The following is a 22,531-nucleotide window of genomic DNA, read 5'->3' as shown; positions in this document are numbered from 1 at the left end:
TACGGGGGAGGGGCAGGGAGTCTGTGATATAAGCAGTGGGTGGGACTAGAATGCTCTAATGGAAGCTTACGGGGGGAGGGGCAGGGAGTCTGTGATATAAGCAGTGAGTGGGACTAGAATGCTCTAATGGAAGCTTACGGGGGGAGGGATTTACACAGTGGGTGGGACTAGAATGCTCTAATGGAAACTTACGGGGGAGGGGCAGGGAGTCTGTGATTTAAGCAGTGGGTGGGACTAGAAAGCTCTAATGGAAGTTTACGGGGGAGGGCAGGCAGTGGGTGGGACTAGAACACTCTGATAGAAGCTTACAGGGGGAGGGGCAGGTAGCAGTAGGCAGGCCTTGAGGACTCTAATGGCAGCTTAATGGGGGATGGGTAGGGAGTCTGTGATTTAAGCAGTGGGTGGGAATACAGTGCTGGATGCAGGGACAGGTAGAAGTGGGCTGGGCTTAAGGACTCTAATGGATGCATACAGGGGGAGGGGTGTTTGTGATTTAAGCAGTGGGTGGGACTTGAATGCTCTGATGGCTGTTTATGGGGGGGGCAGGTAGGAGTGGGTTGGCCTTGAGGACTCTAATGGAAGCTTACAGGAAAAGCAGCGTTACTGAGAGCGATGGGAAGAGGCAGGAGCAGCCCTGGGATGGGGCAATATGGTGCGTATGAGCCCCCAGTGCCGCCCCCTCCCCCGATACATTCAGCTCTTGCACCACAAACACATTCAGGAGGTTAGTACATACCAGTGACAATCTCTGTGGAACAAACTCACAGCCAAAGCGGCTGCACCCCAGTGTCATCAAAGCCCCCCAATATATATATATATACACACAGGTATAACAACACCCTCCCAACGGGGAATTCATCCTCTATTATTCAAACGTGTAACAGCCATGTCCAACCTGCGCCGCCCCCGCTGAACTACAACTCCCAGCAGCCCCAGGGTGAGAGCTGTAGTTGCGCAGCAGCTGGCGAAGGGACAGGGGGTCCCCCCCCCCCCCATAATACAATAATAAGTGCTTTGTTCTCAGTGCGGATTCACCGTGTCATTCAGAGTGAAAAACATTCAACCGCCAGTCAGTAACATTAGGGAGATGGACTACAACTCCCAGAAGCCCCCAGAAGGAAAGAGGGCGTGTCTAGCCTACCAACCAATGTGTGAGACAGAAAGAGGAGGATTCAGACAGCAGCAGAAAGGGGACACACACATGGGGGGGGCAATAAAGTGCAATTGCTCACATTATTATAACAAATAAATGGCGGATTCAGTCGGGGTGCGCTGAACCCCCAAACCGACCGCGACGCATTCGGCCGAATACTGAACTGAATCCGATTTGGTTAGGACCAGACCATAGATTCGGCCGAAACTGAACCCTGGCCGAATACCAAACCGAATCCCGGATTTGGCGCATCCCTGGAATCCAGTCCGTATGTACAAAGCGGCAGAACCCCCCGGGGAGGATCCGGGTCAGCAAAGTCCATCCACCAGTTTGGAGCCGTTGATGCCCCGGTAGGTGACGCGGCTGGGCCGGACCAGGATGCCATGTTGGGCTTTGCAGTGAAAGTAGCGCTTCTCCCCCACGGAGCCGTCGTTCTTCCCCTTGGCGCTGCGCAGCTCCAGGCCCAGCCACACCCCGGGGGCAAAGTCCGTGGGGCCGATGTAGCGGATCAGCGCCATCTCATTGGAACTGGTGAGCAGAACCTGGGAGCCCTGGTGCAGTTTCACGGGGCCCTCGATGCCGCCGCTGCCGCTGTTGGTGGTCACGGTGCTACTCCAGCTCCGCCGCAGCGCCGGCTTCTTGGGTCTGACGGAACCGGAAAGTGAGAGAGAGAAAAAGACCAATTGAAAATAAGCTTAGAATGGTTCCACCTGTAACCCAGAGTCTATTTAAAGGGGAACTACATTTTTAATGATTTATTAGTAAGTAGTACAGCAATTTTAACAGACCACGCCCACTAAACCACTCCCACTCAAGCCCCACCCAATAAATGTAATAACATGTTTTTGCTCGGTTTCCCTACTCTTCGTGACCACTGCCTGCTTCAACCAATGCCCCCCAGGTAAGCAATATGGCAGCTCCCACTCACTGTATTCCTGCATGCAACAAGCAATGCCTCCAGTGTCTCCAAATAAACAATATTTATAATGATAAGGGTAACTAAGCCTCTGAGTGCAAAACTGCAGGGGGGCCTGAGCGTGAATTGCTGAATTGTGCTTAGTACAGGGGAATCCCTATGTGCCATAGTTTTATGGTATCTCTCTGTACAGGCTATGAGCAAACTTAGGGGGCTGTTCCTGCTGAATTGTGCTTAGTACAGGGGAATCCCTATGTGCCATAGTTTTATGGTATCTCTCTGTACAGGCTATGAGCAAACTTAGGGGGCTGTTCCTGCTGAATTGTGCTTAGTACAGGGGAATCCCTATGTGCCATAGTTTTATGGTATCTCTCTGTACAGGCTATAAGCAAACTTAGGGGGCTGTTCCTGCTGAATTGTGCTTAGTACAGGGGAATCCCTATGTGCCATAGTTTTATGGTATCTCTCTGTACAGGCTATGAGCAAACTTAGGGGGCTGTTCCTGCTGAATTGTGCTTAGTACAGGGGAATCCCTATGTGCCATAGTTTTATGGTATCTCTCTGTACAGGCTATGAGCAAACTTAGGGGGCTGTTCCTGCTGAATTGTGCTTAGTACAGGGGAATCCCTATGTGCCATAGTTTTATGGTATCTCTCTGTACAGGCTATGAGCAAACTTAGGGGGCTGTTCCTGCTGAATTGTGCTTAGTACAGGGGAATCACTATGTGCCATAGTTTTATGGTATCTCTCTGTACAGGCTATGAGCAAACTTAGGGGGCTGTTCCTGCTGAATTGTGCTTAGTACAGGGGAATCCCTATGTGCCATAGTTTTATGGTATCTCTCTGTACAGGCTATGTGCAAACTTAGGGGGCTGTTCCTGCTGAATTGTGCTTAGTACAGGGGAATCCCTATGTGCCATAGTTTTATGGTATCTCTCTGTACAGGCTATGAGCAAACTTAGGGGGCTGTTCCTGCTGAATTGTGCTTAGTACAGGGGAATCCCTATGTGCCATAGTTTTATGGTATCTCTCTGTACAGGCTATGTGCAAACTTAGGGGGCTGTTCCTGCTGAATTGTGCTTAGTACAGGGGAATCCCTATGTGCCATAGTTTTATGGTATCTCTCTGTACAGGCTATGAGCAAACTTAGGGGGCTGTTCCTGCTGAATTGTGCTTAGTACAGGGGAATCCCTATGTGCCATAGTTTTATGGTATCTCTCTGTACAGGCTATGAGCAAACTTAGGGGGCTGTTCCTGCTGAATTGTGCTTAGTACAGGGGAATCCCTATGTGCCATAGTTTTATGGTATCTCTCTGTACAGGCTATGAGCAAACTTAGGGGGCTGTTCCTGCTGAATTGTGCTTAGTACAGGGGAATCCCTATGTGCCATAGTTTTATGGTATCTCTCTGTACAGGCTATGAGCAAACTTAGGGGGCTGTTCCTGCTGAATTGTGCTTAGTACAGGGGAATCCCTATGTGCCATAGTTTTATGGTATCTCTCTGTACAGGCTATGGGCAAACTTGGGGGCTGTTCCTGCTGAATTGTGCTTAGTACAGGGGAATCCCTATGTGCCATAGTTTTATGGTATCTCTCTGTACAGGCTATGGGCAAACTTGGGGGCTGTTCCTGCTGAATTGTGCTTAGTACAGGGGAATCCCTATGTGCCATAGTTTTATGGTATCTCTCTGTACAGGCTATGAGCAAACTTAGGGGGCTGTTCCTGCTGAATTGTGCTTAGTACAGGGGAATCCCTATGTGCCATAGTTTTATGGTATCTCTCTGTACAGGCTAGGAGCAAACTTAGGGGGCTGTTCCTGCTGAATTGAGCTTAGTACAGGGGAATCCCTATGTGCCATAGTTTTATGGTATCTCTCTGTACAGGCTATGAGCAAACTTAGGGGGCTGTTCCTGCTGAATTGAGCTTAGTACAGGGGAATCCCTATGTGCCATAGTTTTATGGTATCTCTCTGTACAGGCTATGGGCAAACTTGGGGGCTGTTCCTGCTGAATTGTGCTTAGTACAGGGGAATCCCTATGTGCCATAGTTTTATGGTATCTCTCTGTACAGGCTATGAGCAAACTTAGGGGGCTGTTCCTGCTGAATTGTGCTTAGTACAGGGGAATCCCTATGTGCCATAGTTTTATGGTATCTCTCTGTACAGGCTATGAGCAAACTTAGGGGGCTGTTCCTGCTGAATTGTGCTTAGTACAGGGGAATCCCTATGTGCCATAGTTTTATGGTATCTCTCTGTACAGGCTATGGGCAAACTTAGGGGGCTGTTCCTGCTGAATTGTGCTTAGTACAGGGGAATCCCTATGTGCCATAGTTTTATGGTATCTCTCTGTACAGGCTATGGGCAAACTTAGGGGGCTGTTCCTGCTGAATTGGGCTTATCCAGAATATCATCAGGACTCAATGTATCTGCCATTAATGAAACAGTATCACTCTGACAAGCCCCATGTTAGTGCCGCACTGGCTACAGGATGACATGAGAGCCAATCAGAAGGGACGTGGGTAATAAGGTCAGTGACACGAGCCCCTCTGCCCGCTATAATAGAAACACAGAGATAAAGGGACGGTATAAATGAGAATCCATGGTTTCTGGTACGAGGGCGCCCCCTACAGCTCTGAGAGAAAAGGTTTTATAAGACAATAGAAACAGTGCACGTGATTCCCATTGGCCGGAAGCCAGAGGGGGGCGGGGAAACTGTAGCACATTGCTGTTACATTAGTGGGGGCCCAGGCACCCCCACAGAATAAATACTGAATGAATAATACTATAAACCTCGTGCAGCACCTTTGGGGGGAAACTGACCAATAGGGAGACGCCTGCATCTAAAGGCAGCCAATCAGATGCTGAAGATTCCCCCTGCGGCTGCACGGTGGGTAGGGCTCAGCACACAAGGCGGCAGACTCAGGCTTTACCTGCCCAGGGAATGTCTCCGGTCGGCCTCACTCTGCGACGCTCGGGTTGATGTTGAACTGTAACTCCGCCTGAATCCTGCAGGAAAGAGGCCGTTACACCTATAGGTTTCCCTTTAACGCTTTACAGGCTTGATTAAGAGCTGATGGGGACTACAAGTCCCAGAATCCTTAGCAACTAACTACAGATCCAGCACCGGTACCTACCTGGGAAAGAATGATTGAGTTTGCTTGCCGGGATTTCTGAGAGGGAGTCTACTGAGCCGGACACCCTGCATGGCAGAAGGCAGTGATAGGGTTAATAGATACGCACTGTACAACCAATAATATTCTCTACTATTGCCCCCCCCCCCCCCGCAGCAACGTAACTGCCACTCACTCGCTTATATACACACAATATTCACATTGCTTTATTGAAGAATATGTATTAGATATACTGAGTGACGATAGACAGATAATACACACAAGCAATAATGGGGGGCTGTTCCTGCTGAATTGTGCTTAGTACAGGGGAATCCCTATGTGCCATAGTTTTATGGTATCTCTCTGTACAGGCTATGAGCAAACTTAGGGGGCTGTTCCTGCTGAATTGTGCTTAGTACAGGGGAATCCCTATGTGCCATAGTTTTATGGTATCTCTCTGTACAGGCTATGGGCAAACTTAGGGGGCTGTTCCTGCTGAATTGTGCTTAGTACAGGGGAATCCCTATGTGCCATAGTTTTATGGTATCTCTCTGTACAGGCTATGAGCAAACTTAGGGGGCTGTTCCTGCTGAATTGTGCTTAGTACAGGGGAATCCCTATGTTGCCATAGTTTTATGGTATCTCTCTGTACAGGCTATGGGCAAACTTAGGGGGCTGTTCCTGCTGAATTGTGCTTAGTACAGGGGGAATCCCTATGTGCCATAGTTTTATGGTATCTCTCTGTACAGGCTATGAGCAAACTTAGGGGGCTGTTCCTGCTGAATTGTGCCTAGTACAGGGGAATCCCTATCCTGCCATAGTTTTATGGTATCTCTCTGTACAGGCTATGAGCAAACTTAGGGGGCTGTTCCTGCTGAATTGTGCTTAGTACAGGGGAATCCCTATGTGCCATAGTTTTATGGTATCTCTCTGTACAGGCTATGGGCAAACTTAGGGGGCTGTTCCTGCTGAATTGTGCTTAGTACAGGGGAATCCCTATCCTGCCATAGTTTTATGGTATCTCTCTGTACAGGCTATGAGCAAACTTAGGGGGCTGTTCCTGCTGAATTGTGCTTAGTACAGGGGAATCCCTATGTGCCATAGTTTTATGGTATCTCTCTGTACAGGCTATGGGCAAACTTAGGGGGCTGTTCCTGCTGAATTGTGCTTAGTACAGGGGAATCCCTATGTTGCCATAGTTTTATGGTACAGGCTATGGGCAAACTTAGGGGGCTGTTCCTGCTGAATTGTGCTTAGTACAGGGGAATCCCTATGTTGCCATAGTTTTTTGGTATATTTTTTGACAGGGAATGAGAAAACTTGGGAGTGTCCTTCTAGCCGGGACCATACACCCACTGATACTGTAAACTGCTAGGCCATATTCCCTTCAGGCACATAAAGCAGATGGAAGATAAATACCCTTTAATACTATATATAATAATATTCCCATTGGGTAAATCCATGGGGGGGGGGGGTGCAGAGCAGTGCAAGCTGAGCCCATACAGGAATGAGGAGAATTGCGTAATTGTGCTGCACTTACCTCTGCACTCGGGATGGGGGGGCAAAGACGCCATGTTTGGGGGGGCATGTGAAGTACTGAACCCCAGAGATTGACCCGTTGTTCTTTCCATGGGGCTTGTCCAGTTCGATTCCGCACCAAAAACCTGTGGGCGGGGGGGGGAGAATAAGGGCGTTTATACAGGCCATGGAAGTCCATGTTGACTTCTAATATCCTCATATTTTATAACAGGGGGTACTTTATTTATTATAATATACAAGTTTTAGTCATGTGACAGAAATGACATCACTAAGCTCCGATTATAACTGATGACATCACTAAGCACCGTTTATAAGGATATAATTTACAGTTTGGTCCCACAGGGAAATGACCCAACTGTATATTATAAAGGCCTCATTTTCAGTGACATCACTGCCCATAGCCCAACCCCTTCAGTGATGTAACCACCCTCCTGTGATGTCAGAGGCGGCCCAGTCCCTATAGGAAACACTCCCCGTACCTGGAGCGAAGTTGGTTTTCCCATAGAACCTGACAGTACCGATCCTCTGGCCCACGACCAGCACGCGGTCCCCGGGGTGGAATTCGGCCGGCGAGTGCTGCAGGCTTCCTACGGACGGAGCGCGAGCCTTGAGCCCTGCAGGGAGAATCCAAGATGGCGGCACTTGGGGGCGGAGCTTGGGTGACGGGGCACCAAACAGCACAGACAGCCGGTTACACATATCAGCTACGGGGGCTCCCTGTGTTTAAAGCAGGGGCTCAGGGCTTCCTTTATTCCTTATACACAGGAGCAATGTTTGATTTTATATTTATTGATTTGGGGGTTTGTCTCCCCGACAGCTGCCCTGCTTTAAACCCAAGTGGCCCCGGGACCTATGCACTCAACTAGCCCCGCCTCTCACACGGCGTAAGGATATTCCTGGCGTAACGGGGCCCAACCCCTGAGCCGTAATCACTGGGAAATCATGGGTAGCAAATCCCCTTCCATTCAGGCTTTATTTTAGGGTTAACTTCCCCTTAAATGGGTGGTTCACCTTCAGGTTCAGTATGTTATAGAATGGCCTATTCTTAGCAACATTTCAATTGGTCTTTATTTATTTTTAACAGAAAATAAGAACAGATGGGGAAAGAGGCGGGGCTAATTTTGTGCACGCCTACTTTGTGGACTTTACACATGTGCAGCTACAGCTAGGGGGGCACACGACAATGACACAACAGCGGGTGGGTTCCTAGTGCAGCGGGGGGGGGGGGACCCATACCATTATTAGTCCTTAACGCAGAGGACTTGGACCTAAACGGAGCTGAAATTTTGCGGTTATTTGAGCCGCGGTGCCGGAGATGGTTGGAAAGGGGCGGCTTAGTCTCCACTGAGGAGGAGGAGGAGGATGTGGATGAAGAGAGGCTGCTGGATCCGACGTAGAAAGCTGAAACAGGGAGCGGGACATGGGGACATGGCGCCAGAGAACATGGAAAGCGACACGCGTGCACGGACACATTGCCCCCCCCACCCCGTGTTACATCTGCAACCCACCCGGGTCATCAGAATCCCCATCAGAATACCTATATCCCCTTGGGGTAACTATGGTACATCTGGTATATCCCCTTGGGGTAACTATGGTATATCTGATATATCCCCTTGGGGTAACTATGGTACATCTGATATATCCCCTTGGGGTAACTATGGTACATCTGATATATCCCCTTGGGGTAACTATGGTACATCTGGTATAGCCCCTTGGGGTAACTATGGTACATCTGGTATATCCCCTTGGGGTAACTATGGTACATCTGATATATCCCCTTGGGGTAACTATGGTACATCTGGTATAGCCCCTTGGGGTAACTATGGTATATCTGATATATCCCCTTGGGGTAACTATGGTACATCTGATATATCCCCTTGGGGTAACTATGGTACATCTGGTATAGCCCCTTGGGGTAACTATGGTACATCTGGTATATCCCCTTGGGGTAACTATGGTACATCTGGTATAGCCCCTTGGGGTAACTATGGTACATCTGGTATATCCCCTTAGGGTAACTATGGTACATCTGATATATCCCCTTGGGGTAACTATGGTACATCTGGTATAGCCCCTTGGGGTAACTATGGTACATCTGGTATATCCCCTTAGGGTAACTATGGTACATCTGATATATCCCCTTGGGGTAACTATGGTACATCTGGTATATCCCCTTAGGGTAACTATGGTACATCTGATATATCCCCTTGGGGTAACTATGGTACATCTGGTATATCCCCTTGGGGTAACTATGGTACATCTGGTATATCCCCTTAGGGTAACTATGGTACATCTGATATATCCCCTTGGGGTAACTATGGTACATCTGGTATATACCCTTGGAGTAACTATGGTACATCTGGTATATCCCCTTAGGGTAACTATGGTACATCTGATATATCCCCTTGGGGTAACTATGGTACATCTGGTATATCCCCTTAGGGTAACTATGGTACATCTGATATATCCCCTTGGGGTAACTATGGTACATCTGGTATATCCCCTTGGGGTAACTATGGTACATCTGGTATATCCCCTTAGGGTAACTATGGTACATCTGATATATCCCCTTGGGGTAACTATGGTACATCTGGTATATCCCCTTGGGGTAACTATGGTACATCTGGTATATCCCCTTAGGGTAACTATGGTACATCTGATATATCCCCTTGGGGTAACTATGGTACATCTGGTATATCCCCTTGGGGTAACTATGGTACATCTGGTATATCCCCTTGGAGTAACTATGGTACATCTGGTATATCCCCTTAGGGTAACTATGGTACATCTGGTATATCCCCTTAAGGTAACTATGGTACATCTGATATATCCCCTTGGGGTAACTATGGTACATCTGGTATATCCCCTTAGGGTAACTATGGTACATCTGGTATATCCCCTTGGGGTAACTATGGTACATCTGGTATATCCCCTTAAGGTAACTATGGTACATCTGATATATCCCCTTGGGGTAACTATGGTACATCTGGTATATCCCCTTGGGGTAACTATGGTACATCTGGTATATCCCCTTGGGGTAACTATGGTACATCTGGTATATCCCCTTGGGGTAACTATGGTACATCTGGTATATCCCCTTGGGGTAACTATGGTACATCTGGTATAGCCTGAGGGATATCCCCTTGGGGTAACGACTGCTAAATCTGCAAGGCAGGTAACTAGGCCATAGGGTTGGCCACTTTGGGGCAGCTGGGGGCACCCTTATATCCTGGCATAATTATAAACATATCTATCGGCAGAATAAGAAGAGGTTAAAAAAATGCAGCTGTGTACAAAATACTAACCCCCCATATGTAATAAAAGGCACTAAGTTTGCCCAGGTGCAGTAACCCATAGCAACCAATAAGATGTTTGTTTTTAAACAGGTGACCAGTAAATGCTGCCTGCTGATTGGTTCGAGCGAGCAAGACTGCATGGGTGCAACTTTAGAGACATTCAGCCAACCTGAGAGACTGTTCCGCTCCCAGCACTGCACTGGCAGAGACTGAATAAAATCCCCTGCAGGGGAAGCGTCTGGTCACATGACCGTGCAACAAAAGGAGAAGCAGCCAATGAGAGCGAGCGACGTGACCAAATCGTTACCTTTCTTGGCCGTTACAGAGTCGGAGGCTTCACTTCCCTGGAATGAGTCGGAGAGGCCACTCTTCTTAGATGGGACAAGCCCTGGGGGTAAGATTGGGAAAGAGACATATATCACTCATGTATTATAAGGGATAATGTACCCCCTACTGTAAATGATAAGGATATTAGCAGTCACTGAGGGGTTCTGTGCCCCCCATATAAAGGCACAAGGCTGCAGGCTGAGTTATACAGGGAACTCTGAGTATCACTCATGTATTATAAGGGATAATGTACCCCCTACTGTAAATGATAAGGATATTAGCAGTCACTGAGGGGTTCTGTGCCCATATAAAGGCACAAGGCTGCAGGCTGAGTTATACAGGGAACTCTGAGTATCACTCATGTATTATAAGGGATAATGTACCCCCTACTGTAAATGATAAGGATATTAGCAGTCACTGAGGGGTTCTGTGCCCCCCATATAAAGGCACAAGGCTGCAGGCTGAGTTATACAAGGAACTCTGAGTATCACTCATGTATTATAAGGGATAGTGTACCCCCTACTGTAAATGATAAGGATATTAGCAGTCACTGAGGGGTTCTGTGACCATATAAAGGCACAAGGCTGCAGGCTGAGTTATACAGGGAACTCTGAGTATCACTCATGTATTATAAGGGATAGTGTACCCCCTACTGTAAATGATAAGGATATTAGCAGTCACTGAGGGGTTCTGTGACCATATAAAGGCACAAGGCTGCAGGCTGAGTTATACAGGGAACTCTGAGTATCACTCATGTATTATAAGGGATAGTGTACCCCCTACTGTAAATGATAAGGATATTAGCAGTCACTGAGGGGTTCTGTGCCCCCCATATAAAGGCACAAGGCTGCAGGCTGAGTTATACAGGGAACTCTGAGTATCACTCATGTATTATAAGGGATAATGTACCCCCTACTGTAAATGATAAGGATATTAGCAGTCACTGAGGGGTTCTGTGCCCCCCATATAAAGGCACAAGGCTGCAGGCTGAGTTATACAGGGAACTCTGAGTATCACTCATGTATTATAAGGGATAATGTACCCCCTACTGTAAATGATAAGGATATTAGCAGTCACTGAGGGGTTCTGTGCCAAGTCAATGAATGCTGTACATGCTACATGTATGTATTTTAATGGTAATGTTTCTTGTACTGGAAGGTAACTAAACTTTGCAATGAAATGGAGCAATAATGATTTACCCAGATCACTATAATAACTGATTTACTAACATGTCTGATCAGCAAGATGTTGGTCTCAAATGGCCAATGTAACTTGCCTGGGTACTAAGCAAACATAATGAGCCCTTATGGGGGGCTTTGATTGGCCAATACGGCAGCGCCGGATCCTCTCACCTGTGTTAATCTTGGAAGTGACGCGGCTGAGGTCCGGCTTTTGGGATCGGACGGAAGCGACGGATTTGGCGCTTTTGATGAATGTGCGCATGGAGTCGCTCGCCCGGCTAATCTTGGAGAGAGGCGCGAAAATCCCTAAAGAAACAGAATCCCATAGAGAAACTGGTGAGAAAGGAGGGGCCGGAGCAGCCACAACGGGTCCATTTAACCCAGCCAAGTCCCTGTAGTAAGTAGGTTCATGTTTGCAAAATCTGACCCACGGCCTTACTGTTGGACTCTGGGGGGCAAAGGAATATTTTGACGCAATGGGTGACATTTCCCAGAGACACAGAGGGGGGTAAATAACCTCAGGTCCGGTTTACAGAAACAGGTCAGGCGTAAAGATACAAGTGGCCTTTTCAAGATTCAGGAGAGACTGTCACCCCCAGTCAAACCAGCCCCCCCCCCCCAGTCTGTAATGGGAGTTGATTGGGTTCATTTATTGTTTTATAGATATTACTGAATTTCCTCAACTCAATGCGGGGGGGGGGGCACTTATTCTACTGGGGGGGGGCACTACAATTGAAACTGCTGAAACACTGGGGCTCATTTATCAACACTGGGCAAATCTTCCTGTGGGCAGTAACCCATAGCAACCAATCAGTGATTGGCATTCTTTACCCAGCTACAATGAATGGAACAATTTTATTGGTTGCCATGGGTTACTGCCCATGGGGAAATTTGCCCGGTGTTTGTTTAAAAGGTTCCCCCCGCTTGGTTTTATTCCACAGACCCCCTGCCGGTGCCGTAGGAGGGAATTGGCAATTTCCTCAAGGATTGGAGAGAAATAAACCATATTGGTCAGCCCCCCAGCTAGAGAGATATGGGTAGTAGTGACTGCTAAATTAATCACTCGTGATTGGTCCAGGGGATTCCAGGAAATCCTTTCCCCATTGTGCAATTAAACTGGCAGCTCGGGTCAGACTGGCCTACTGGGTAATGGGAAAAATCCCGGTGGGCCCCCCACTGCTAGAAATATGCCCATACAGCATTATCATATGGCTTGTGGCCTAAATTTATGGATCTTATTGTTTCTGCACATTAAAGGGACACTGCCATGATATTTATGGGGAACTTTTTCTCTCTAAATGACCCTGTTACACAGCAAATAATTCCCTCTGCCATTTAACCTTTTATTCTTGTACCAACAAATGTATTTGTAGCTGTAATATTGGTGTGTAGGCGCCATCTCAGTGCCTTGTGCCTGAGTCTGAGCTTTCAGCCAGCGCTACACATTAGAACTGCTTTCAGCTAACCTATTGTTTCTCCTACCCCCATGTAACTGGAGGAGTCCCAAGCCGGACTTGGATTTCTTACTATTGAGTGCTATTCTGATACCTACTGGGAGCTGCTATCTTGCTCCCTTCCCATTGTTCTGCTGATCGGCTGCTGGGGGGAATACATACCATGTTTTTGGGGACATTTAAAATATGTTACTCCTCCAATGCTGCCATCATTCTTCCCTTCAGATTCATCCATCTCTATGCCAGCCCACTGCCCCGATGCAAACTCTGTGGATCCACAAAATCTCAATGTGCCCACCTACAAAAGAATTACACTCATGTATTATAAGGGATAATGTACCCCCTACTGTAAATGATAAGGATATTAGCAGTCACTGAGGGGTTCTGTGCCCATATAAAGGCACAAGGCTGCAGGCTGAGTTATACAGGGAACTCTGAGTATCACTCATGTATTATAAGGGATAATGTACCCCCTACTGTAAATGATAAGGATATTAGAAGTCACTAAATTGTTCTGTAACTTAATGTCAAGCCTTTCTGAAAATATGCCAACTGAGCAGAAATGACAGGGCATTTGCAGCTGGCACAGCACCCCAATTATTGCCCAGGAGGGGTTAACAGGACTGGCTGCCCTGAAGGACATGCGAAGGTCACCCCATTTTGTTTGCCAAAGTATCATAAGGCTCCCAATGTTACCCATCCCACAGTTTCCATGTACTGGGCTGTAAGACTGAGGAGCGGCACTGAGCCTGAGCGCGGGGCAGTTATCACAGCTGTTCAGCCTGACACTATACCCCAGTGGGGGCAGAATGCCCAGCCCGAGCCCGGGGCACTAACTGGCCGGGGCCCATCATTACATTCCTTCCATTAAAGCCCAGAACAAAATCCGTTCCATTGGAATCTCAGGCAGTAACCAGACTGGACTGAGATAAACAGAAAAAGATATTCCCACCTACTATTGAAACATAAAAGGTTAATATATTTTATACAGTAGCGCAGCCCCCCCCCCCCCCCCATTAAACTCACATATTACCCAATGGACATAATGTATTTACTAACCTACAGGGCACCTACCCCTACTGAGCTAAACCCTCAGGTACAACTCTCTAAGCTTAGTAACGTGATGCAGAGAGGTGTAGTCTAGCAAAACCTTGAGGCCCGTTTACAAACAGAGCTCTAGGCTGTGAAACATGTTGTTAGTCCTCCTACTGAGTTACTCCTCCCACGGCCCTCCTACTACTACTGATTGCTCCTCCCACAGACTTGCCTCCTACTGAGTTACTCCTCCCACGGCCCTCCTACTACTACTGATTGCTCCTCCCACAGACTTGCCTCCTACTGAGTTACTCCTCCCACGGCCCTCCTACTACTACTGATTGCTCCTCCCACAGACTTGCCTCCTACTGAGTTACTCCTCCCACGGCCCTCCTACTACTACTGATTGCTCCTCCCACAGACTTGCCTCCTACTGAGTTACTCCTCCCACGGCCCTCCTACTACTACTGATTGCTCCTCCCACAGACTTGCCTCCTACTGAGTTACTCCTCCCACGGCCCTCCTACTACTACTGATTGCTCCTCCCACAGACTTGCCTCCTACCGAGTCACTCCTCCCACAGCCCTCCTACTATTACTGATTGCTCCTCCCACAGCCCTCCTACTACTACTGATTGCTCCTCCCACAGTCTTGCCTCCTACCGAGTCACTCCTCCCACAGCCCACTACTGATTGCTCCTCCCACAGACTTGCCTCCCACTGAGTCACTCCTCCCACTACTACTGATTGCTCCTCCCACAGACTTGCCTCCGACTGAGTCACTCCTCCCACAGCCCTTCTACTATTACTGATTGCTCCTCCCACAGCCCTCCTACTACTACTGATTGCTCCTCCTACAGTCTTGCCTCCCACTGAGTCACTCCTCCCACAGCCCTTCACAGCCTACTACTGATTGCTCCTCCTACAGTCTTGCCTCCCACTGAGTCACTCCTCCCACAGCCCTGCTACTACTACTGATTGCTCCTCCCACAGACTTGCCTCCTACTGAATTACTCCTCCCACAGCCCTCCTACTACTACTGATTGCTCCTCCCACAGACTTGCCTCCTACTGAGTCACTCCTCCCACAGCCCTCCTACTACTGCTGATTGCTCCTCCCACAGCCCTGCTACTACTTCTGATTGCTACTCCCACAGACTTGCCTCCTACTGAATTACTCCTCCCACAGTCCTCCTACTACTACTACTGATTGCTCCTACCACAGACTTGCCTCCTACTAATTTTATCCTCCCAACACCTCCCACTGAGTCACCCCGCCCACAGCTTTGCCTCCTACTTACTCACTCACTGCTTCAACAGCCACGCCTCCCACGAGTCACCCCACCCACAGCCTTGCCTCCTATTTGATTCTCCCAACACACCTCCCACAAGTCACCCCGCCCACAGCACTGCCTCCTAATGATTTGATCCTCCCAACACCACACCTCCCACTGAGTCACCCCACCCATTGCATTGGCTCCTATTTACTCTCTGCACCGATAGCCACGCCTCCCACTGAGTCACTCCACCCACAGCACTGACTCACTGCTCCAGAAGCCACGCCTCCTACTGAGTTACCCCACCCACAGCCTTGCCCCTAATGATTTGATCCTTCCAACACCACCCCTCCCACAGCTCTGCCTCCTACTTACTCACTTCACCAACAGCCACACCTCCTATTGAGTCACCCCTCCCACAGCCCTGCCCCTAATGAGTCATTGCTGCCACAGCCACACCCCCAATTGCTTTGCCACCTGCTGAGCTGCCCAACCTGTTGCAGCCATCTTGCCCGGCCGCAGTGGCCAACACAGTGTGTTTGGGGTCCCTGTGCTCCCAGCTGAGGCCCAACATAGGGCCACGTGTGCCCGGTTCCCTGCGAGTCGGGGGGATCATTGCAGGCAAATGGCTTCTGGCCGCTTTCCACTTTTGTTATGGCAAATATCTGAAGCTTTCCCCGAGCCGAGGAGACTGATTTATGGGCAGCGGGTTGGCAGCTAATTACTGCCGCAGTGTTTAATGGCTGACGGGGAGATACTTACCAATAATTACATCCCGCAGCATTAATCGCCTACATTTGGCTCCTCGCTGAAAGCGCCGGCAATAACGGAATCCAATGGCTCCCACTGGAGCCCTGCAACAATCATATCTGCCCTCACAGCAATTCCACCCCGGGGGGGGGGCAGATATGCAGCAACGGGAGATATACAATAGCCCTACTCCTGCACTGGCACCGACTACAATTAAAGGGGAACTTCACCCAAACACAACTTTTTGAAAAGTAAACTTCAAGCAACTTTGCAATATACATCAATTAAACAATATGCAGCCTTTCCATGATGTTTATTATTAATAATAATAATAATAATAATAATGTAATAATCTGGTTTGGAACAGTTCCCTAAGCCCCGCCCCCTGTTCCCTAAGCCCCGCCTCCTGTCCCCCTGCTGGACCGGCTGACTACTTTGTGGCTCCAATAAACTGTAGACAGTAGTCGCCTCAGCCTGCCTCCTCCCAATCCCACAATTCCCTGCTGCACACGTGATGCCAATAAGGAAAGGAACATCCCAGAGCAATGCATTGTGGGTTATGTAGTTCCTGCATGCTGTCTGTAAGCTGTGGGGAAGTTGTTACAATTTGTAACATCAGTGTTTAAGTCCCTCCTCCCCTGTCATTCACTTACTGGCAACTGATGATAGGGAGCCCAATTGTCTCTTTACTTGTAGTAAAATCCTTTCTGATTGGTTAGACTGGTCAATAGCAATTGCCATAAAAAAACACCTTTGTAAAAGACCCCCTGGCCCCTCACAAAGACAATTCTAATCACTTATTACAGTGATGCCCACTCAGTTTGTATATCCCTTCTGCTGATGCTGAACTGTAACCCCCTACAGGGCTTGGGATGCTGGGAACAGTGGATGAGCGAAGCAGATACGTTCATAATAAACAGAAGTTTAAAAATATTTGTGCTAAAAATATGCTCAGTATATAAGCTAATAGGAAGGCTGCAAGCTAGGCAGGAGCTCCCCCCAGTGGCCACTCAGAGTAAGAGCAACACAAACTCCACAGACTCAGGGAAAGCCTAATAAATTCTTTATATCAATCTCTGAGCCAAATATATAATCTAATTACAGTGACCCCCATATAAGGAAACTCCTCTGGCTAAATGAAAAGAGAATTTACAGGTTTCCCAACAATTTTTGGTTGTGAAATCAAAGCTATTTCCCCTTTAAGTCAAGGTTTTCTCCATCACCTCATTTTGTTTGCAGAGTTCAAGTTAAAACACATTCCATTGGCCCACGTACTGTAATGATCTCACTCGCCCCAGCCAACCCTAACAATAAACTGCATTGTAAAGCTGAGGTAATTAATGCTATAAAGTACAACTAATGTATATGTCTTCATATTCCTCATCCTTTATGGTGGCAGCAGTGTTCTTCTGTAAGCTTCCATCAGTGTTGTAGCTCCACCCACTGCTTGTATTATCAACTCCCTACTGCTCTCTCTGTAAGCTGCCATCAGTGTTGTAGCTCCACCCACTGCTTGTATTATCAACTCCCTACTGCTCTCTCTGTAAGCTGCCATCAGAGTGTTGTAGCTCCACCCACTGCTTGTGTTATCGACTCCCTACTGCTCTCTCTGTAAGCTGCCATCAGAGTGTTGTAGCTCCACCCACTGCTTGTGTTATCGACTCCCTACTGCTCTCTCTGTAAGCTGCCATCAGAGTGTTGTAGCTCCACCCACTGCTTGTGTTATCGACTCCCTACTGCTCTCTCTGTAAGCTGCCATCAGAGTGTTGTAGCTCCACCCACTGCTTGTGTTATCGACTCCCTACTGCTCTCCCTGTAAGCTGCCATCAGAGTGTTGTAGCTCCACCCACTGCTTGTGTTATCGACTCCCTACTGCTCTCCCTGTAAGGTGCCATCAGAGTGTTGCAGCTGCCCCACTGCTTGTGTTACAGACTCCCTACTGCTCTCTCTGTAAGGTGCCATCAGAGTGTTGTAGCTCCACCCACTGCTTGAATTACAAAATCCTTGCCCCTCCCAATATCATGCAGAGCCAAAACCTCTCTGACTATACCTTCTGGCCAGCGATGAGCACCCTGTCCCCGATCTTCAGAGCGGCCGCCAAGAGGGAAGAGATGCTGGGGGCAGTTTCACGGCCCGTGGGGGTGACCCTGGAGAGATCGCAGGACAAGGGAATGGCATCCAGCAGGATCTGTTTGATTTCCTTGGCTACGGCAGCGGCATCGGCCATTTCCAGCGGCATGTCAACCGGGTCAGGAACCACATCTGCTGGGACTTGTCCTTTGTCGTCCTACAGAGAAGCACAGTGACAATAACACTAATGGTTTACAATACGCCAACTATTAGCCAGTTGGACCAAAACTCCCGCCGCTGAGTTAAACTGCAAACACCCGCACTGACTGGCAGATTTAGGTGCCCAAATGCCTATTTGGTGGCCCTCTGAGATGCCCCAGCAGAACCAACCCCCTCGTAGATCATTCAGCAGTTATTGTTCATGCTCCATTTTCTAGGTTGTATTACACTTCTACGTTTGGGCTTTAAGTAGTTATCTGGTTGCTAGGGTGCCTACTTAGCCTAGCAACCAGGCAGAGGTTTGGATGACAAACCAAGATGATGGGGAAATCACAAACTGTTTCGGACAAAACAGTAGGGAGGCACCAAATCCAAGGTCAAGATTTGGCCTTTTTCAGCAGGACTCGACCCAATCTATGCCGTTGGCTGAACCGGACCTTTTTGCCACGGAAATTGAAAATGTTTAACCCTTCCTTATCCTAATTGGCATATGCAAATTGTACTTATAAATTAAACTGTAGGTCCATCTACAGCCTGGTTATGGGTTCATTCATATATAAGAACGTTCCCTATAAATGCTTATATAGTTAAAACAGAGAGAAGAAATAGAAATGTTTAAAAAAAATGCATTTTTGGGGTTTCCTGAGTGGGTTTCCTGTTTTTCACAGAATAATATACCGACACCCACACACCTTGTAATCTCTGTGTTACGTTATATGTTAGTTGGGATCAAGTACAGGTACTGTTTTATTATTACAGAGAAAAGGGAATCATTTAACCATTAAATAAACCCAATAGGGCTGTTCTGCCCCAATAAGGGGTAATTATATCTTAGTTGGGATCAAGTACAGGTACTGTTTTATTATTACAGAGAAAAGGGAATCATTTAACCATTAAATAAACCCAATAGGGCTGTTCTGCCCCAATAAGGGGTAATTATATCTTAGTTGGGATCAAGTACAGGTACTGTTTTATTATTACAGAGAAAAGGGAATCATTTAACCATGAAATAAACCCAATAGGGCTGTTCTGCCCCAATAAGGGGTAATTATATCTTAGTTGGGATCAAGTACAGGTACTGTTTTATTATTACAGAGAAAAGGGAATCATTTAACCATTAAATAAACCCAATAGGGCTGTTCTGCCCCAATAAGGGGTAATTATATCTTAGTTGGGATCAAGTACAGGTACTGTTTTATTATTACAGAGAAAAGGGAATCATTTAACCATTAGATAAACCCAATAGGACTGTTCTGCCCCCAATAAGGGGTAATTATATCTTAGTTGGGATCAAGTACAGGTACTGTTTTATTATTATAGAGAAAAGGGAATCATTTAACCATTAAATAAACCCAATAGGGCTGTTCTGCCCCAATAAGGGGTAATTATATCTTAGTTGGGATCAAGTACAGGTACTGTTTTATTATAACAGAGAAAAGGGAATCATTTTTAAAAATTAGAATTATGTGGTTAAAACAGAGTCTATGGAACAATTCGTTAGCTGAAAGCAGTTCTAATGTGTAGCGCTGGCTGAAAGCTCAGACTCAGGCACACTTTACTGCTGCGCTGCAAGTTGGAGTGATATCCCCCCCCCCCCTCACCCCCAGCAGCCGATCAGTAGAACAATGGGAAGGGAGCAAGATAGCAGCTCCCAGTAGGTATCAGAATAGCACTCAATAGTAAGAAATCCAAGTCCGGCTTGGGACTCCTCCAGTTACATGGGAGTAGGAGAAACAATAGGTTAGCTGAAAGCAGTTCTAATGTGTAGCGCTGGCTGAAAGCTCAGACTCAGGCACACTTTACTGCTGCGCTGCAAGTTGGAGTGATACCCCCCCTCACCCCCAGCAGCCGATCAGCAGAACAATGGGAAGGGAGCAAGATAGCAGCTCCCAGTAGGTATCAGAATAGCACTCAATAGTAAGAAATCCAAGTCCGGCTTGGGACTCCTCCAGTTACATGGGAGTAGGAGAAACAATAGGTTAGCTGAAAGCAGTTCTAATGAGTAGCGCTGGCTGAAAGCTCAGACTCAGGCACAAGGCACTGAGATGGCGCCTACACACCAATATTACAGCTACAAATACATTTGTTGGTACAAGAATAAAAGGTTAAATGACAGAGGGAATTACTTGCTGTGTAACAGTGTCATTTAGAAATAAATTTACATTTTATGGTGTACTTAGAAATAAAAAACACCATAAAAATCATGACAGAATACCTTTAAATTACTGGTGTTAAACCTTCAATAAATCAAAATAAAGGGTCAAAATTCTTCAAAAATATTCAAGATATTTTAGGTACTTTAAGACCTTCAGGCTAGTTCTGGGGTAGCAAGTCCAAACAAGATAATGTGATTATTGAAAAACTGCCAAGGGCTTAAAACACACGGGCAATGCTGACTCCATATATATATATATATATACTGACAGTTATATGGCAGGGCAGGACTGCTGCTTACAATGGGGGGGATCAGATAGGATCTGTGCCACTGTGACAGAATGCTCTGTTATACAGATAGCTAGAATCTCAGCCATAAAGCAGGGCAGGACTGCTGCTTACAATGGGGGGATCAGATAGGATCTGTGCCACTGTGACAGAATGCTCTGTTATACAGATAGCTAGAATCTCAGCCATAAAGCAGGGCAGGACTGCTGCTTACAATGGGGGGGGATCAGATAGGATCTGTGCCACTGTGACAGAATGCTCTGTTATACAGATAGCTAGAATCTCAGCCATAAAGCAGGGCAGGACTGCTGCTTACAATGGGGGGGATCAGATAGGGTCTGTGCCACTGTGACAGAATGCTCTGTTATACAGATAGCTAGAATCTCAGCCATAAAGCAGGGCAGGACTGCTGCTTACAATGGGGGGGATCAGATAGGATCTGTGCCACTGTGACAGAATGCTCTGTTATACAGATAGCTAGAATCTCAGCCATAAAGCAGGGCAGGACTGCTGCTTACAATGGGGGGGATCAGATAGGATCTGTGCCACTGTGACAGAATGCTCTGTTATACAGATAGCTAGAATCTCAGCCATAAAGCAGGGCAGGACTGCTGCTTACAATGGGGGGATCAGATAGGATCTGTGCCACTGTGACAGAATGCTCTGTTATACAGATAGCTAGAATCTCAGCCATAAAGCAGGGCAGGACTGCTGCTTACAATGGGGGGGATCAGATAGGGTCTGTGCCACTGTGACAGAATGCTCTGTTATACAGATAGCTAGAATCTCAGCCATAAAGCAGGGCAGGACTGCTGCTTACAATGGGGGGGATCAGATAGGATCTGTGCCACTGTGACAGAATGCTCTGTTATACAGATAGCTAGAATCTCAGCCATAAAGCAGGGCAGGACTGCTGCTTACAATGGGGGGATCAGATAGGATCTGTGCCACTGTGACAGAATGCTCTGTTATACAGATAGCTAGAATCTCAGCCATAAAGCAGGGCAGGACTGCTGCTTACAATGGGGGGATCAGATAGGATCTGTGCCACTGTGACAGAATGCTCTGTTATACAGATAGCTAGAATCTCAGCCATAAAGCAGGGCAGGACTGCTGCTTACAATGGGGGGATCAGATAGGATCTGTGCCACTGTGACAGAATGCTCTGTTATACAGATAGCTAGAATCTCAGCCATAAAGCAGGGCAGGACAAATACCTCGGTTGCTGATGAGAGCAAATACAAAGTTCTGCAGCTTGGCATTAAGTTCCCTTGGAGAAAGTCCTTACACGCAGAATACAGAGAGACCCTATGGGAGTGCGCGGCTGGTCCTTACCCGGAAGGCAGGATTAGCTCCATGTTCCAGGAGGCTTCTCACCGCTCCCAGGCACAGGTTGGAGGCCGCAATGTGCAGAGCCGTGCCGAAATCAAAGTCACTGCAGGTGGCATCCACATCTAGAAGAAACAGATAAACACAGCGGGGCTGGAAATGCGCTGAACTGTGAAACGCGCGCGGTAAGGAAATGTCGCATTTCTCTATTCAGCTGGAAAAATACTGAATTTGCTTCTCCCTATGAATCCCCCACGGACTCAGGAGAAAGTTCCTCCACTCACCATGTAACACTTCCCAATGTTTGTCTCTCAAAACTAAAAGTGATATTCTGGGACAATTTACTTAATTGGTCATCATTTTATATTGTTTGTGGTTTTTGAATTATTTAGCTTCATGTTCAATCCAACTGTGGATTGGAATTTCAGAACCAATCT

At 47.4% G+C, this 22,531-nt stretch overlaps 2 protein-coding genes across 6 annotated transcripts in view; both read right to left on the bottom strand.

Moving 5' to 3' along the window:
* Positions 1 to 305: 305 nt before the first annotated feature.
* clip4 (CAP-GLY domain containing linker protein family, member 4) overlaps positions 306 to 22,531 on the bottom strand; it is a 36,799-nt gene continuing 14,573 nt past the window's right edge. For 3 of the 5 annotated variants that reach the window (XM_031902167.1, XM_031902166.1, XM_031902168.1), the window contains 11 exons: positions 22,101 to 22,219; positions 18,085 to 18,321; positions 13,137 to 13,272; positions 11,692 to 11,826; positions 10,320 to 10,400; positions 7,953 to 8,117; positions 7,196 to 7,330; positions 6,718 to 6,841; positions 5,202 to 5,266; positions 4,998 to 5,073; positions 306 to 1,798 (listed from right to left, as the gene is read on the bottom strand). In XM_031902167.1, the coding sequence (XP_031758027.1) occupies positions 1,462 to 1,798; positions 4,998 to 5,073; positions 5,202 to 5,266; positions 6,718 to 6,841; positions 7,196 to 7,330; positions 7,953 to 8,117; positions 10,320 to 10,400; positions 11,692 to 11,826; positions 13,137 to 13,272; positions 18,085 to 18,321; positions 22,101 to 22,219 (1,610 nt within the window). In that variant the 3' untranslated portion in view covers positions 306 to 1,461. Of the gene's footprint in view, positions 1,799 to 4,993; positions 5,074 to 5,201; positions 5,267 to 6,717; positions 6,842 to 7,195; positions 7,331 to 7,952; positions 8,118 to 10,319; positions 10,401 to 11,691; positions 11,827 to 13,136; positions 13,273 to 18,084; positions 18,322 to 22,100; positions 22,220 to 22,531 lie in introns of those variants that run through there. The other 2 variants (XM_031902169.1, XM_031902170.1) reach the window with 2 other exon arrangements.
* Positions 8,124 to 10,312, bottom strand: LOC116410860. The gene is made up of 2 exons (XM_031902172.1): positions 8,390 to 10,312; positions 8,124 to 8,290 (listed from the first exon to the last, which is right to left on the bottom strand). The coding sequence occupies exons 1-2, from the start codon at positions 9,832 to 9,834 to the stop codon at positions 8,254 to 8,256; spliced, it is 1,482 nt and encodes a 493-aa protein (XP_031758032.1). The 5' UTR covers positions 9,835 to 10,312; the 3' UTR covers positions 8,124 to 8,253.

The sequence above is a fragment of the Xenopus tropicalis genome, chromosome 5 (assembly GCF_000004195.4).
Source record: "Xenopus tropicalis strain Nigerian chromosome 5, UCB_Xtro_10.0, whole genome shotgun sequence".
NCBI classification, from domain to species: Eukaryota; Metazoa; Chordata; class Amphibia; order Anura; family Pipidae; genus Xenopus; species Xenopus tropicalis.
The sequence above is the reverse complement of the archived record's forward strand: the minus strand, read 5'-3'. Positions and strand labels throughout refer to the sequence as shown.